Here is a 17,266-nt window from a genome sequence, read left to right as displayed (position 1 = left end):
TGTACTCGAGAGCTGAGGCTATTTCAAAGGGCTTTCTGGTTGTGCAGATGTGCCTTTTGAGCTCTTTAGCTTTGTGCACAGGTGACTTAAGATCCCTGGGAACACAGGACCGGCTTCCTCCTGGTTCTACCCTCTCCTGCACCTGTGCATGGCAGGAATGTTTGTTCAAGATTTTGTACACAGATCAAAGGGCGAATGCATCCTCAACTGCCTGTTTTGTGACTGTTTTTCTCTGGTTTCTCCTCAGAGAATAAAAATCCGTTTCCTTTACTGAATGTGGAGTATTGGGTGCCTATTTGGCTTTCCAGATAAGCAATCAGTGTAATCTTGTTGGGTGTCTGTGAGGTGACACATCTTGTAGCACTTAAAGCTCAAGATTCTTATTCCCCCAGGCTCTCAGACTTTTGTATTCTGTAAAAGGAAGGAGCAAATGCAACTAAGTCAGTCATTTCTCCCTCTTCAGTCTCTCCACCCTCACAGTCCTCATTGGTCATGGTCCAATTAAACTCAGTAATGTGCGGGGATGACTTGCATACACCCAGGAACAGTTCCGAGAACTTATTAGATTTTTTTCAGAAAATGCCACCAATTTGATATCCAGCAGCAGCCCCCTCTCATGTGTCAGAGCCAAATTAAATTGATACAACTAAGGAGCACGTCAGTGTTGTGGGAAAGCAACTTGACTGCATATTCTCATTGAGATGAAAATAACAATAGAAGAGAATCCTCAGACCCTTGTGGAGTTCTGGGCCACATCCTCCCTTCCATACTAAAAGCTTACTTGTGGAGGGAACGTGTAGGGAATGTAAGTCTTGCTTAGGTTGCATTGTTCCTGCACCTGTTCCAACCCTATGATTCTACGATTGTAAGTGACCTCAGGAGGTCATCGAGCCTAACCCCCTGCTAAAAGCAGGACCAATCCTAGCTAAATCATCCCATTATTACATGTTCTCCACTCTGTAATTTTCTTGTGATGAAAACCCCAAGCTACTGGGGAATCTACATATGCTTCTGCCATCAAACATGTCATCTGCATGCTGTGTGATTTTTGTCTTTTAACCTTTATGGTTAATTCTTGCCATATGTAAACTGTCACAAGCATAAGGAGCATGAGGAAGATGCTACCAGTGTCTTGGATCATCTCACTTTACTTCTCCTACGTCACAATCTTATATTGGCTTTTGATATTGAGGAAAGTGTTAGTGACATCGTGCACCCAGGGCACCAGCAATATGGTGCTTGCTAATAGCTCCGCACCGTTGCTACTAGTAGGTCTGTAACCCTTGTCCCTAACCCAAAGCTCTGAGCTTTCAACAGCTTTGTTCCAAGTGCCAAAGCAGATACAGTGTAGACTTAAACATCTGAGAGTGACAAATACTTCCTTTGAGCTGTTGCTCTCAATGAGAAAAAGCACCTGAGATGATAGCTACAAATGTTTTGGGTCCCCCCCCCCCCAAAAAAAAAATGGAAATACCAGCATAGAACTTCAGTGTGGTATACCTTTGAGCCATAATTTCCTTTTCTTTGAAATTCATCAATTGCTAGCCAGTTGGTAACAATAGGGGAAATTATCTAGCTTACCAGTGATCCGAGTGAGTCAGAAAAGTGCATTAACTTAAAGTAACATAATGTACCAGTACAGCAATGTCCGTCAACAATAAATACTAATCTTGTTGCCAGCTCATGGCTCTGAATCCTTAGGTTAGTACATTTTTAAATGCATTCTACTGTATGCATGACATTAAAATTTAGTACATTTCACCAGCTGCCCTTGCTCCAAAATCTCTGGTCACATGTCCGGTCTCAGCACTATTCCTGCAGAAATCAATAAGCAGCATAGAATTGGTGTCTCTCTCTCTCTCTGAATTTTCATCATTCTTTGCTTACAACAGGTTTCTTTGTATGTAGGTATACAAACACGGTCTTTAATTGATGTCCATGAAAATAAATACAGGAAAATAAATATTGCCTGGGAAGTGGGAGTTTATAAAACTAGAATGAGATTTTGTGAACTAAAAAATGGAGCAGAAACAACTTGTAAAGTTTGCCAGATCACAAACTCCACTGGGCTTTCCCATCTTTATTTAATACTGATTTAAAGTCAGCTCAGCTGATAAATATTTACTATTCCTGCGTGCTCACTCTGCAGAGAAGCCTGGCAAATCATTACTTTGTGTTAAATTGCGCCTGGTCATGCCATGTGTTATACAGTATCCAGGCAATCTATTCATAATCTAATTTAACACAAAAACCTTCTCTGAAAGGTGAATATAGAGGTAATGCAAAGAATTGGATTGATAGCCCTGGAAAACTAAGTCCTCTGGCCAACTGCAGGACTAATGGAGCACGAATATCAACAATTTCACATTAATATCCTAACATACTTCCACCTTGACCTGAGAGAAACACCTCTAGATGTATGGGAGTATTTATTCATTCTGCCCATTTAATTCCCCTCCCCCCATGTGTGCTCTGAATACAAAATTTGCCGAATAGCTTTCCATTGGGTAGGCTCAGACCTTCAACTCACTTCAAAGAACCCACTGAAGTGTTATCTCCTGTCTGAGTTTTGGTCACTACTAACATAGGTTGGAGTAGAATTACTGACCTAGAGGATTAAGGCTCCATTGTCTATTATCACTTCACTGAATCATCCCAACCTTCGTTTTCCCTGCTGATACTGTCCTTACCCATACGCAGATTACACAGTTGCATAGGGTACCTGAAAATGTGGGGCACTGTGTCTGAAAGTTTACCCATCCGTCTCTTCTGTGGCTCTGCTTCCTCCAGAAAGCAGCTAGTTAACTTAAAAGTGAAAAAGCCAGACATTAACTGGTGTTTGCCAACCCCAGGTATATGCTGTCCGTTTCTGAATTCACTGTGTTAGTCTACAGGACCGGAGTTTAAAATTTGCATTCAAAATATTTCATTAGTGTGTTGCTGAAGATTACAAAATCACATCTCTAAAAAATTGTGTCTCTGGTTGTAATTGGACATAGGGCAGGGGTAGGCAAAAGGGACTCCATGGGCCAGATTCGGCCTTCCAACTGGATTGTTCTGGCCTCCAGACACCCTGATGCTGTCCCACCCCCAGCCCAGTCAGGGCCTGGAGACAGGGGAGCATACAGAGTCTCCTCCCTTGCCAGAGTTGACTCCAAGCACCATGTGCCCCTTGCAGGGTTGGGACAGGGTGGGAGAAGACTTCTTGTGCTCCCCCAGGCCCTGATTGCCCTGGGGGGAGGGTGAAGGAGTGCTCAAAGTCTCCTCCCTCTCTGTAAGGGGCACGCGGTGCTTAGAGTCAACCGCACGCTGCTGTTCAGCAGGTAGTTGACTCTAAGCGTGGTGCCCCCTTACAGTGCGGGTGCAGGGAGCAAGAGACTTCCTGTGCTTTACCCACCCCCAGGCCCTGATTGATGTGGGGGCAGGGGAGCACGTGAAGTCTCCCGCCGCCAGGGTCACAGGCTCCTAAAGGGAACTACTAGCTGTTGAGAACAGCTGGCAGTTCTCTCTGTGGGAGGGGTTGGGACAAAGACTTCATGTGCTCCCTCCATCCCCTGGCCAGTCAGGGTCTGTCACTGGGGAAGCACAGAAGTGTCCTGGCCCCGCTCCTTCTGCCTGAGGCCCCAACCCTTCCAGGGCAACCCAATCTAAAATTTCTGAAGTGCCCCCCAATCTAAAATTATTGCCCACCCCTGACATAGGAGCACCAGTTTAAAAGTACTGTGGAGGTCCCCATACATCCTAAGGATGACCCTGCTTGTAGGTGTATCTTAATGAGTTAATTTTATCTTTCAAAATTGGAAGAGCAAAAGTCTAGTTGCCCAGAAGTCAGTTGGTAGCCCAGCATGCAGTGGGATACAAATCAATAGGCTGTTTAGAACATTTCTACATCATCTACCAATTTTTCTTCATTATTCATATTTGAAATAACTTACACAAGCATTGGGGATAAAGCATGAATGTGAAAGCACTGAATGCCTATCCATGTAAATGAATCTAAGTACATTTTCTTTCAAAATGTAATGGGTCAGAAAGGAACAAGAGGTTAAAAGAAAAACAGAGCAAGTACTAGCAGGGACACTGTGGGGTCTGGATGTACAGGGACAGAACCATCAATACCTAATAAAAGCATTTGTAACCAAGATCAATATTAAATGTACCTTGGGATGAGAATGCCCCATCTTTGGAGATTATGGTATTATTTTCTAGCATAGAATATGATGGAGAGGTATAATTTACAGTAAATGAGCATATAAATAAAGTATGTGGAACTCAAGTATGTAAAAGATGAATCACACTTTTGTAGCATAGATTCCATAGCCTAGAGTTGTAAAGAATTCTCTTCTTGTGGAATAGTACCTGTGTTATGGATCAGAACTTCATGTGGCAGCCTAATTTATTCAAGAAAGGAACAAAAGCTGCTCAGTTACAAAACTGTAATTCAGACTTTGAGCTTTAAAAGAATCTAATAATGAATAGGTTCCTACAGGCTGTGGCATTGGAATTTTAGTCAATACCATTGCCGTTTCACGTTTGCAAATTTAGTCAAGTCACTTCAAATAACAGTCACTGCGATGCAAGCCAATTATGTAGTTTATTCTGTAGGATCATATGCTTGTTAAGTCATTAATAATTCAGTCTATAATAATTAGCATAGTCATGTAAGGTCACCTGGCAGTAATAATGCAATGACAGAGCAATTTATTACACTGAGGTGTAATAAATTACATGATAATTACATGATAGCGGTAATGAGAAATGAACAGAGCTTATTTTCTAAGACTTGGAGCCATATGACGTTTAGAAATGCACCAATGTTTGCTAAACTAAGAAGGCCATTAAAAATGCTGTGAAACTTTTCAAGTGCTTTCAGAACTGTTTGGACTCAGAATAGCTGGACTCATTATTATTGTACGTGGGTCTGAAATCCAAATAAGAGTGCTGTACTTTTATAAATACAGACATTACTAGAACTTAGAAAATTCAGAGAACAAAAGAACGGCCATACTGGGTCAGACCAATGGTCCATCTGGCCCAGTATCCGGTCTTCTAACAGTGACCAATTCCAGATGTTTCAAAGGCAAAGAACTGAACAGGGCAATCATCAAGTGACCCATCCTCTGTTATCCTGTCCCAACACCTGGCAGTCAGAGGTCTACAGACACTCAGATTATGCTGTTGCACCCCTGACCATCGGAGCTAATAGCTTTTGATGAAGCTATCCTCCATGAATGTATTTATTTTTTAAAAATCCAATTATCATTAGTGTTAACATGAAACTCTTAATAAGAGATTGGGTACAAATAAAATTGGAATGAATGACTTTTCAAGATCTTGGAAGTCTATAGACACATCATGATGATTGTGTATATTCCAGCTTGCGCTGTGAAACTGTTTCACGCGGTGTGTGCAATGTAGCATTCAGTCTGATGCCTAACTGAATTGGAGGAACGTGATATTTATGTGCACAGTTCAAAACTCCCCTTTCCCATTCATTTCAACAAGACAGAATAGCAATGAGGCAAGTTGGAGATATGGACTGTGGTGCTTCATGTATGCAAGGCGATAGCGAAAGAGGGGAGAGAATGCCATTCTTTGTTAGATGGGAGACAGTGGTGTTAGAGGCACCAGTGGATGCAAGAAAATAGAGGAATAAATCATGTTCCACTTGTGGCACAGGAGAGGGCAATAGGGTGTGTCTACACAGCAAAGGTATTTTGAAATAACAGCTGTTATTTTGAAATAACTTTACTAGCATCTACACAGACAAATCTTTTTTCGAAATTGGTAAACCTCGTTCCACGAGGAATAATGCCAAATTCGAAATAGCTATTTCAAAATAAGTGCTGTGTAGATACTTGTATATCAAAATAGGGAGCCTGCAGCTTTCCCAGGGTGCTCTAGTGGCCACTCCAGCCTCAAGCAAGAACACTCCTCTCCCTCCCCCTCCCCGGAGCCCTTAAAGGGGTAGACTCTGGCACAGTGCCTGTACCAGCTCCAAGCCTGCCAGCCCAGAGCCAGCAGTCACTGCCCCGACCCAGTGGCCCCAAAACATGAGCCAGCAAGCCACTGGCAGCCAACCCTCCACTGCTCCCCAGGAGCAGTCTGCCAGCTCCCAGGAGTCTGTCAGGGCCCAGAGAAGGTGGGAACCTTTATGGTCCAGGGTGGAGACCATGGACCTTTTTCAGGTTTGAGGGGATGCCCCCAGCGTCCATGATCTTAGCACTAGATGGAGGAATGTGGCCGTCTATGGCAGGATAGCTGCCAGCCTGGCCACCAAAGGCCACAAGCAAACCCAGGAGCAGGTTTGCATGAAAATGAAGTTGGTCCTGCGAGACCCCCAACCCTGAGCCCTGAGCTTCTCCTCCCCCTTCTTCTCCTTGCTTCCCCCTTCCAGCTCCCTCCTCCCAGGTTTCCCCCTCCCCTCTCCCACCTCCTTTCCCCAGTCTCACCAGAGTTTCATTCCCCCGGCCCCCGTTTTGTTAAATAAAGAGAGTTTGTGTTCATGAAAATATGTGTATTTTATTTTACATCAGGAAGAGGCGTTAGGGAGGGGTAAGTAGAAGGACGTATGGGAGGAATAAGGGTACATCTAGACTACATGCCTCTGTCGCCAGAGGCATGTAGATTAGGCTACCAGACATAGTAAAATGAAGCGGGGATTTAAATAATCGCCGCTTCATTTAAATTTACATGGCTGCCGCGCTGAGCCGACAAACAGCTGATCAGCTGTTTGTCGGCTCAGAGCGATAGTCTGGACGCACGGGTGTCGACATCAAAGGTATTTGTCGACCACCCAGGTAAACCTCATCCCAGGAGGCATACCTGAGTGGTTGACAAATACCTTTCATGTCGCCACCCGCGCATCCAGACTATTGCGCTGAGCCGACAAACAGCTGATCAGCTGTTTGTCGGCTCAGCGCGGAAGCCATGTAAATTTAAATGAAGCGGCGATTATTTAAATCGCCGCTTCATTTTACTATGTCTGGTAGCCTAATCTACATGCCTCTGGCGACAGAGGCATGTAGTCTAGACGTACCCTGAGGCACAAGCCCCAATGGGGCAGACCAGGGAGGCTTAGTGCTCCTCAGGGTGGAAGCTCTACTGCAGGGCCTCCTGGATACTTACAGCCCCCTAATGGACCACCCGGATGTCAGCCTGCAGAAAGTGTAGCCAGGCTCACAGCAGTGCATCCAAGAGAAGCACCAGAGTGCCCAGGGGCAGCTCTGGCTCCATGTTGTAGAGTGCTGTGGATTCCCAAGTGAGGACAAACACAGCACGCAGAGGAAAAAAAGGCAAGCAAGCAGGGAAACCTGAGAACTGGCTGTCCAGGGGGGTTCCTTTAAGCACAGGTCTCAGATAGCCTCAGGCAGCAGCCACAAGAGGTAACTAGTATCCAAGACAATCACATGAGATAGAATGGCAGGAGTCCTGTAGTGAAGAGGTGAGTGTGAATTCGGATTGCTTTAGTCATAGGTATTGAGGTATGGGGCAAAATTTAATCTTGGTTCCCTCCTTTCTTTTCAGGGATCAGATCTGGGACCAGTTCTATTCAATACCTTAATCAGCAATTTAGATGATGGCATAGAAAGTATGCTTATTAAGTTTGCAGATGATACCACTCTGGGAGGGTTTGTAAGTACTTTGGAGGATAGAGTCATACCGTATTTTCCGGCGTATAAGACGACTTTTTCCACTAAAAAGCATCCCCCAAAAATCGGGGGTCGTCTTATACGCCGGGTACAGAACGTACCTGTGCTGATACTGGTCCCCAACACGGTGCTTGGGGCTGGCCCCGGGCACATGGCGCACGGTGAGCACCGGCGGGGGGAGCGCCGGGCACGCGGCGCTTGGCGCGGGGAGCGCCGGGCGTGCGGCGCTTGCGGGTGGGGGCGCCGGCCCCGGGTGCGCAGCCCTTGGAGGGGGCACCGGCCCCGGGCGCGTGGCTATGGGGGGGGGCCACCCCTGGGCGTGCAAGTACGATAAATCAAATCTGATGTTATTAAATGGTGTTGCCTCGGAAGGGGGGGTAGTCTTATACGGCGAGTATAGGCCAAAACCTATGTTTTAACTGGAAAATTAGGGGGTGGTCTTATACGCCCAGTCATCTTATATGCCGGAAAATACGGTAATTCAAAATGATCTAGACAAACAAGAAATGGTCTGCATTAAATAGGATGAAGTTCAATATGGACAAACTAAAAATGCTCCACATACTAGGAACAATCAGTGTCACACACAAAAAATGGAAAGTGACTGTCTAGGAAGGAGTACTGCAGAAAGAGATCTAGGGGCCATAGTGAACCACAAGCTAAATATGAGTCAACAGTATGACATGGTTGTGTCCCACCCCTCTCCCCGCCCCAAAAAAAGCAAGCAAGCATGATTCTGGGATGCATTAACAGGAGTGTTGTGAGCAAGACATGATAAGTCAATCTTCTGCTTTACTCTGTGCCTCAACTAGAGTATTATGTCCAGTTCTGGGCACCACTTTTCAGGAAAGATGTGGACAAATCGGAGAAGGTCCATAGAAGAGCAACAAAAATAATTAAAGGTTTAGAAAACATGACCTATGAATAAGACTGAAAGAGTTGAGTTAGTTTAGTTTGGAAAAGAAAAGACTGAGAAGGAACATGTCAGTAGCTTTCAAGTACCTAAAAGGGTGTTGTTATAAGGAGGAGGGAGAAGAATTATTGTCTTTAACATCTGATGATAGGCCAAGAAGCAATGGGCTTAAACTGCAGCAAGGCAGGTTTAAGTTGGACATTAGGAAAAACGTCCTAACTATCAGGGTGGTTAAACACTGGAATAAATTGCCTAGGAAAGTTGTAGAACCTCCATTATTGGAGATATTTAAGAGAAGATTAGATAAACATCTATCAGGGATGATCTAGATGGTGCTTGGTCCTGCCATGAAGGCAGGGGACTGAGCTTGATGGCTCTTGAGGTTCCTTCCGGTTCTAGTGTTCTATGATTCTACATATCATTCCCTAGATATTGCCTTGTTCTCTTTGCTATGCACCATCTTGACTTCTAAAGGGCACAAATACTGTTGGCTGATTTTCTTTCTAATTTGCACACTTATGAATGCCAGTGTCTGTATTACACTGTGCGTGACTCTCTTACTCTTGCTTTCTGGCACGAAGGGGAAGGAAAGATGAAGCGAGTGTACTGGCATTTCATGGCCATTTCCTAATTCCAAAGTTCTTTTTAAATATAGGAAGAAATGTATTTTGAGCGGTGGATCCCTGAAGTTGGAATAGTGAAAGGGAAATGGGGGGAGATAGCACAGGCAAGTTCTCTACTTATCGAACCGAGCACTGTTGTGATCAAACTGTAATCATCATATTTCTCTACTTGGGAATTCTTCCTTTTTTGGGTAGGAACTTTTTGTTTTGATTTGTTCACATTAAAACCTGACACGGAACTACTTTTTTTATTAACCATTTTGATTCCTCTTTGGGTGGGTCAGTTTCCATTCATTGGTTCTGGTTAATAAAACCCTTATGGTAGTAAAGAGCCTCCTACAGGCTGAATCAGTAACATGTGATTGCCCTTTTCCACAGCCAGTGCTCGCTGGTAAGGGGCACCGTATATTACATTGCAGTTTATCTCAGGAACCTGAGTGTTTCCATGGTTCAGTGCAAAAGCCTTGTTAGCTCCCACAGCCATGTAGTATTTATGCTTGTAGAGGAAATTTCTCAGTCACGCAGACCTGTGATTAAAATACTCAGTGCTTCCTGATAGCAGGGGAAGTCAAGAGTAAAATTTTCAAAAGCATCTAGGTGACATTTTCAGTCACTTATGTACTTTTGAAAATGTTACCTTCACTCAAATTTTCAGCATAGAGCATTGTCAGGGTCGGATGTCCTGGAAAGGGAAAAAATGAACACACATCTGGGATGACACTTCTTGTCTAGTTGAAGAATAGAGTTGGTCACACACTCTAATTTACAGCTCTTATTGTGCAATCTAAAATTGCTCAGTGGTAACCAGCCTGACTTGTGGCTTCTGCCAGATACCAGAGAAGCACAGAAGAAAAGGGGAAGGATGATTATGTAAAAATTTAGTTTAAAGCTCAGTGAACTTCATCCTCACAGAAGTCTTGAAATTAAGAAGCTCTTGAAAGGGTGATAGAATTGGCCATAAAGATTAATTAAGAAGTGGGATAATAGAGAGGTAGAATTTTCACGTACAAAACGTAATCTGAGTAATTCAAGCACATGACTCGATAGCATAGTTCCTGCTCATCTTTTCCAGCCACGTATGGATTTTTTCTATTCGTGTGCAGAATACATTTTGATGTGCACTGAGGCATGTGCAAATGTGCACCACCAATAAAAAACCTACATGTGAGTGGTCTGCTAATCAGTTGGGTGGCATCTGAATTCTTCTGAGCAGTTGTACAAGCGCAAAGCTTACGGGGAACACTGCTCAAAGCTTACGGGGAACAACAGGGTCAGAATTTATGGGAAATATCCAGTGGAAGCATTCTGATCTAGCCTTAACAAAAAGCATCAGTAAAGCATATTAGTAATCACAGCTCTATAAAAAAATGTGTCTGATAACAGCAAATGCCAGCTGTGTGTATAAAGCGCCTAGTTGACTGTTTACCTATAATTAGAGAGTCTAAGGTAATTAATAGCCTCGGTCTTTAGTCACTTGGCTGTCCTTTTTGTATTCCATCTGGCACTTTCTGAATCATCACCGTGCAACTTTAGCTAATAATCTTCTTTTGTTGGATATAAATATGGTTTTACATTCTTATACAGACAATGCCAGGAGTCAGACAATTGGTGGCTTTATGGACTGATTGCCGGCTATGTGAGTTTGAGCTCCCAATGAATGTTTTAGGGAATTAATCATTGTAATGCTGTTATCCACACTTTTCCAGAGTGCACATTCCTTGTTACAGTTGTTGTTACTCAAGTTCAAGTGGGTGTGGGTATGAATATACTTCCACGTTGTTTGTGATCTAAAACGGTCTTGTACATGCAGTTTATGCAATTAAATATACAGTTTAACAGAGATAATACCAAGACAGCATGGTTAATGTGGCTATGAAAATAGAAGGCCAGTGTTTTAAAATATGACCAGTGACTTTGGGTGTTTCAGTTTTGGGGTGTGAAACTAGAAACATCTTAAGAGAGCCTGATTTTAGGGGAAAAAATAATGAACATTTATGAAAAATCAGATTCCTGTATGCTGTCAGAAATTGGACATTTAAAAAGGAAGATATCTAGAATTACTAGCCATTTCAAGTAAACTTGATCCATGAACTATTTTTGTGTTGCAGTGCCAAGCCAAGTGGCTTTCTATTTTTTTTATTTTGGCATTTTGTTCATTTATGTGTGTACTATACAGGTAACTTTGTATCATATATATACTTGGATCTATGTAGGTATATATTTAGATAATTGCGTGAATTGTGTTTCATAAATCATACATCGTAATCACTAGAAAAGGGATGAACTTTTGTTCTCCATTAAGTGAAATGTATAATGAATACATTACTGTTAAAGTGGTGGTGCTGCTCTCTCTGGTGTTAGTGAACAGGCCTCTGGAGTTTGGTGGAAGTGCTGCTCACTGGTAGTAAGGACAATTGTGAGACACCCAGATGTCTGGAGTCATAATATGTGTACCAGGAGGAGGAAGCAAGTTGTACAGGAGCAAGCAGTGGTGAAATTCTCCACGTGTTATAGCTAAGGAGGTTCTGAAAGCTGATTCCAAAGGAGAGATCAAACCAACTGACAGGCCCATTAACAAGGGGGAGCAAAGGAGGCAGTTGCCCTAGGGCCTAGCTATTTAAAGGGGCCTGAGACTCCCGGCCACCACTGCTGCTACTGGAATCCCAGGCTCTTTAAATGTTGCTGGAGCACCATGCTACACGTTTCTGGTGACTCTGAGGGGAGGGCCACCAGGAGTGCAGAAGCACACACCTCTTTGCCCAGCGGGGCCGCAGAGGTTGTTGGTGCCACTGCCAAGATGAGATGGAAGGAAACAGTTTGGGCATCAGTACATTACCTGAGATGTCTCTCATAAGCATCAATCACTAACAAATATTAGTCTTAGTCTGAATTCTGGAGAAACATGGCTACGTAAGCTGGTTCTCCAACTTGGTGGAAAATACTGTGTGTATGCATTTCTATGCGTCTGTGTGTACATTCTTCCCCCCCGCCGCATTCCTTCCAGTGACAACAGCAAAATCTTTTCTGATTGTTTGGATTGGTTTGGAATAATGTTCACCTTGGGTGGAGGCAAAAGCTTAAATAGGACAGAAGGACTTGAAATTTGGTCATTACAGATTCCGGTGAGAAGAGCACACGGCACAGGTCCAACTACTTGTTTTTAGGAGGAGTTGAAACATGGTTCAAACTGCTTTTCTGGAAGTAGGTTGTGGATTGGAACATTCAGCCATTTAGGACTTAGCAGCCAGAAAAGGGTTAAACTATTTGAGTTTTCTTGGTATCAATCAACTTCCAGAGGTTGAAGATACAGGGGTAATGCTCTAGCTAAGTCTGTAGTTTTCCAGCTGGCTGAGCCTGGAAGGAGTTCATCAGGAGTTTCAGGAATGTAAACAACTGTAAAATTTGTGCCAGAGTTGAAGGGATTATTCTGATTGTTTCTCTTAACTACTCTTTCCCCTTCCTTGCAGTGTTGCTGCTAATCACAAGCAGAATCTAATGACTGTTGCTAATCTGGGGGTGGTATTTGGACCAACACTGCTTCGACCTCAAGAAGAAACTGTTGCAGCGATTATGGACATCAAGTTTCAGAATATTGTGATTGAGATTTTAATAGAAAACCATGAAAAGGTAAGGTTTGCCCCTTACGTCTGAATTTTAATAAGTTTGTAATAAAGAATTTGTCTCCATGACAACCCCAATACACATTCTTCAATTAACCACCTTCTCTAGATGATTAGTATTCAGCATTGCAGGAGAGAAGATCACTTCTCTTAGCTAAAGAAAAATTTGCAAAGGTCATTATCCAAAACTAATCTGGCTCATAGCTGCCATAGGTATCTTGCATCCAGAAGTAATTGTGTGTGGTTTTGTACAGCACTTTCCATAATGGGGCCATGCTTCATGACTCAGGCTCCTATGAGCTACAGTAATACAAATAACACGTAATATTGGGATTCTGATCTCTTTTAGATGCTGAAGCATATTATTTCAAACTGAAATTTCCCATGAAAGAATTGTACTGCTAGTTAAATGCTAGGATGAAATCCTGGCACACTGAAGCCTTAGTAGTCAAAACCTAATGTTATCTTGTGCCAGCCAGGGTGGGCTCACAGAGTTCAGACTATGGAGTTATTTCATTTCTGGGCTCAGGCTGGAGCCCAAGCTCTGGGTCTCTCCCACTGCACAGTGTCCGGGAACACAGTCTCTGGTCCAGATCCAAGAGTCTATACAACAGTGAAACAGTCCCAAGAAAAAGAATGTTCTGACCTCCCAATGGGCTGGCCGGCTATGGATTTGTCTTTGCTCTGTTGACATACCAAATGGGGGCGCTGATTTTTTTGCGGGTAGAAATAACATTGAAGAATTCCATATCTGCAGAGAGGAAGCATAGAAATGGAATGGTATTTCCAAATGGAGCTTTTGTTGGGCTGAAATCACATAATCAACAATGCTAGTAACTTATTTTTCTGGTTATCTTGGCCTGAGCCCCTTACATTGACCCTTTTTAAAAGTTCCCTTTTGTTATCTTTTAATTTGGGCAAATAATGTTGCTAGTTTTGAGAAATCAGTGATCAGGACACTAGTCTAGGAGTTGGGAACCTCTGTGTTCAAATCCCTGCTCTGACCGGACGTCCTGTGTGACCAGGGGCAAGTCACTTTGAGGCTCTCAATTCCCTGTCTGTGAAAGGGGCATAATAGTTCTTCCTTACTTCACAGGGATGTTATGTGGATAAATAAACGAAAAGATTCTGAGATGCTTGTCACGTAAAAGAGATGTAAAACTGCCAAAAAATGGTTCTGTCTCTGGGTTTGTTTTTTTTTTTGGTTGGTTTTTGGTTTGGGAAGTTCTGCTTAGTCTGCAGGGTGACTGGAATGAAGAAAAGAGACTAAATTCTCCTGTGCTCTACCCCAAGCTTTGGTCTGATACGTATGCATTGTAGCATGGTTTGGCCGTGGCCAGGTTGCATGCAGAGCATCTCATGGGTAGGGTTAATCATGGTGACTGCCCCAGTCCCCATGCTTTGCGGGGCCCTTGCTTTGATAAATCAGGACTATCCCCCAATATTTATTCCTTTGTCCCAACTGATGTACGTTGGGGATGCCATTTGTCCCGATATTCAGGTGAGGAGGCAGACAGGAAGGTGTGGCAAGAGGTGGGCAGGTGAGTGGGATAAGGAAGCAAATAGGGAGGTGAGTGGTGGGAGGGAGATTAAAGAGGCAGGCAGGTGGACAGTAAAGAGGAGAGTGACAGACGGGGAGTTGAGGTGCCAAATGGACAGTGAGTAGACTAATGGGGAAGTGAGCAATGGGTAGGTGGGTGAGGAGGTGAGTGGCAGGTCATTGGACATCCTAACAAGCTGAAGTACATGATATTGGTGTCCCATTATGCAAGATGCCCAATGCCTTGTACTCTCATGCAAGAAATTCTTAGCTCCCAGTTCAGTGTTCTGGTCTGTAACTGCTTCATGAGCGGGCCACCATTAATAGCAGGCTCAGAACTTGGAAATACACAGGATTTTCCATTGAGTATTCAACCTGTCTGAATTAAACAGATTGCTGTATCACCCTTGAGTGTATCCACTGATGATTCAAGGCAGACGCTGCTACAGACCCAGGCTAATTTAGCGTGACAATACTCTGTTTAGAAAGACGCCCACAGTTTATTCTTTCTCCAAAGCTCTCGCAGAAGTGCTCGCACGCATTTGACACGTCAGCCACTCACAATATATAACTAAGTCAGGGGACCTTCACCTGCCTCTCTAAGCAGATGCAGGAAGCCGAGGGAAGTTGTTAGTGATGTTCCATTAAATGTGGAAACAATGTGGTGAGGAGGAAAAGGGAAAAGCAGTGGCAACTCTGATTATTCTCTGAGAAATTGCTGTCATGTGGCATGTAAACACCTTTGCATTTATTCAGCACACTGGAGCTGTTTTATTTTCTTTCCTTTTTTACTTGGAACAAAACAGAGATGATCACTTAATTATGAAATCACCTAAGCTGAGCAGCAAGCAGTGTGAATAGCAGGTAGATACCCTACAGATAGATACCTCTGTCACTCAGCAGCCTCCACCGCTGCAAGGTTCAGCAATATCTCGTAAAACATGCCAAAGAATCTTATTGTATTTCACACAGTCATCTCTAATTTTTTTAAATATTACTACTGAGTCAAAAACAGTGTAATATTTGGAGCCCTTCCCTGTCCCCTTGCAGGGAAGAGCTTTGATATCTGCGTCACAAGCAGTGGGGCAGCGTAATGGACCTTTTTATTTGCCCTTTCTTGGTCACGATTTATTAAACCCTCCCATGAATCCCTTAATGAAACATCCCTCTAGAAATTGACTGATTCTGTCTGAACTAAGTCTCTCCCTGTGCAAACTTAATGCTCCATTGGCTGGCCCTCTGTAAGGAACTGATGGCAGATTTCAGTTGACTGACTGCATCTTTCCGGACTGGAATTCTAATCTCTGTGAAAAGAGCTGAGTAGAGTCTCCTTGTTTCCTGCTATTCAAGGATGGTAAAATTAGCAGATTCTCATCACCCTATTTAAAAAAAATTCATGGCAACAACATGCCTCTCTCAGATGTGTCAATTATGTCCACCCAGCAACAACTGATTGTATTGATGCTTGCCGTCTGTCATTTGTTCATAGATCAGCCTGGACCATTCATAGAGAGATGACACCATTTGCAAACTAGCCTCAGTATTTGTGGTGCGCCTATCACTGTAGTATCTACCTCCGTCATCTCTGTCACAATTTGTGTATTCCCACACTTCCTTTGTCTTGCTGCTGCCCTTTGGGTCTTTGGGGTGGAGGTGACAGGGAAAGGAGTGCTGAAAGAGCATTTTTTTACTGTTAATGTGGCAACTGCTCTGCTTCCATTCCTGCACAGTTTTAGGTCATGATGGTAATTGGTAACCGCATTGAAAACTACTTTAAGGGACCACTTCCTCAACTGGATGACAAAGAGGTAGTATCTAAGAATAGTCATAACTGTGTCTCTTGCTCAAAACGGTGGCAGATCATGAAGCCAAGTCCAGTAATTATTAGAGGCTTATAATTTGGTCTGATTTTTAGGCGCAGGTTGATTAACTCCACCAGTCCCAAAATGTTTAGTAACAATTTGATGCCTCATGAATAAGCTCACGGAGGAATAGGGAGAAGGAAGGGAGCAGTGGCCTCAGGGCTGGGCTATCTGAAAGGGCCTGGGGCTCCAAGCTGCTGCTGCTGCTACTGGGGCAGCAGCCAGAGTCCTGAGCCTTTTAAATCACAACCAGAGCCCTGCACAGTATGCTTTGGGTGGTTCTGAAGAGCTGGGAAGGGGGACAGCTAGCCTAATCCGCGCCCCTTCCACCAAATGCCCTGCCTCTTCTGGAAGTGCAGCACCGCCACAGCCTCTCCCCCCCCACACACACACCTGGCCCAGGGGCTCAGCAATTCTGTCAGCCCCCCTGCTAATGCAGCACTTCTTTCATCTGTGAAACTGTTTCCTTTTCATAGAATCATAGAATACTAGGACTGAAAGGGACCTCCAGAGGTCATTGAGTCCAGTCCCCTGCTCTCATGGGTAGGACCAAGTACTGTCTAGACCATCCTTGAGAGACATTTATCCAACCTACTCTTAAATATCTCCACAGATGGAGATTCCACAACCTTCCTGGGCAATTTATTCCAGTGTTTGACTACCCTGACAGTTAGGAACTTTTTCCTAACGTCCAACCTAAACCTCCCTTGCTCCCATTGCTTCTTGTTCTATCCTCAGACGCCAAGATGAAGAAGTTTTCTCCCTCCTCCTTATGACACCCTTTTAGATACCTGAAAACTGTTATCATGTCCCCCCTCAATCTTCTCTTTTCCAAACTAAACAAACCCAATTCTTTCAGGCTTCCTTCATAGGTCATGTTCCCTAGATCTTTAATCATTTTTGTTGCTCTTCTCTGGACCCTCTCCAATTTCTCCACATCTTTCTTGAAATGTGGTGCCCAGAACTGGACACAGTACTCCAACTGAGGTCTAACCAGCGCAGAATAGAGCAGAAGAATGACTTCTCGTGTCTTGCTCACAACATATCTGTTAATGC

The 17,266-nt window shown here is 43.7% G+C and overlaps 1 protein-coding gene across 5 annotated transcripts in view; it reads left to right on the top strand.

The window, feature by feature from the left end:
- The window catches only part of ARHGAP26 (Rho GTPase activating protein 26), a 354,648-nt gene that overhangs the window by 223,762 nt on the left and 113,620 nt on the right, over nucleotides 1–17,266 (top strand). For all 5 annotated transcript variants that reach the window (XR_012896344.1, XR_012896345.1, XM_006128543.4 and 2 more), the window contains exon 18: nucleotides 12,656–12,815. Coding sequence is in view for 3 of the 5 variants with exons in the window: in XM_006128543.4 (XP_006128605.1) it covers nucleotides 12,656–12,815 (160 nt within the window). In the remaining 2 variants the exon portion in view is untranslated. The remainder of the gene's footprint in view (nucleotides 1–12,655; nucleotides 12,816–17,266) is intronic.

This window comes from Pelodiscus sinensis, chromosome 17, assembly GCF_049634645.1.
Source record: "Pelodiscus sinensis isolate JC-2024 chromosome 17, ASM4963464v1, whole genome shotgun sequence".
Taxonomy (NCBI): domain Eukaryota; kingdom Metazoa; phylum Chordata; order Testudines; family Trionychidae; genus Pelodiscus; species Pelodiscus sinensis.
The sequence above is the reverse complement of the archived record's forward strand: the minus strand, read 5'-3'. Positions and strand labels throughout refer to the sequence as shown.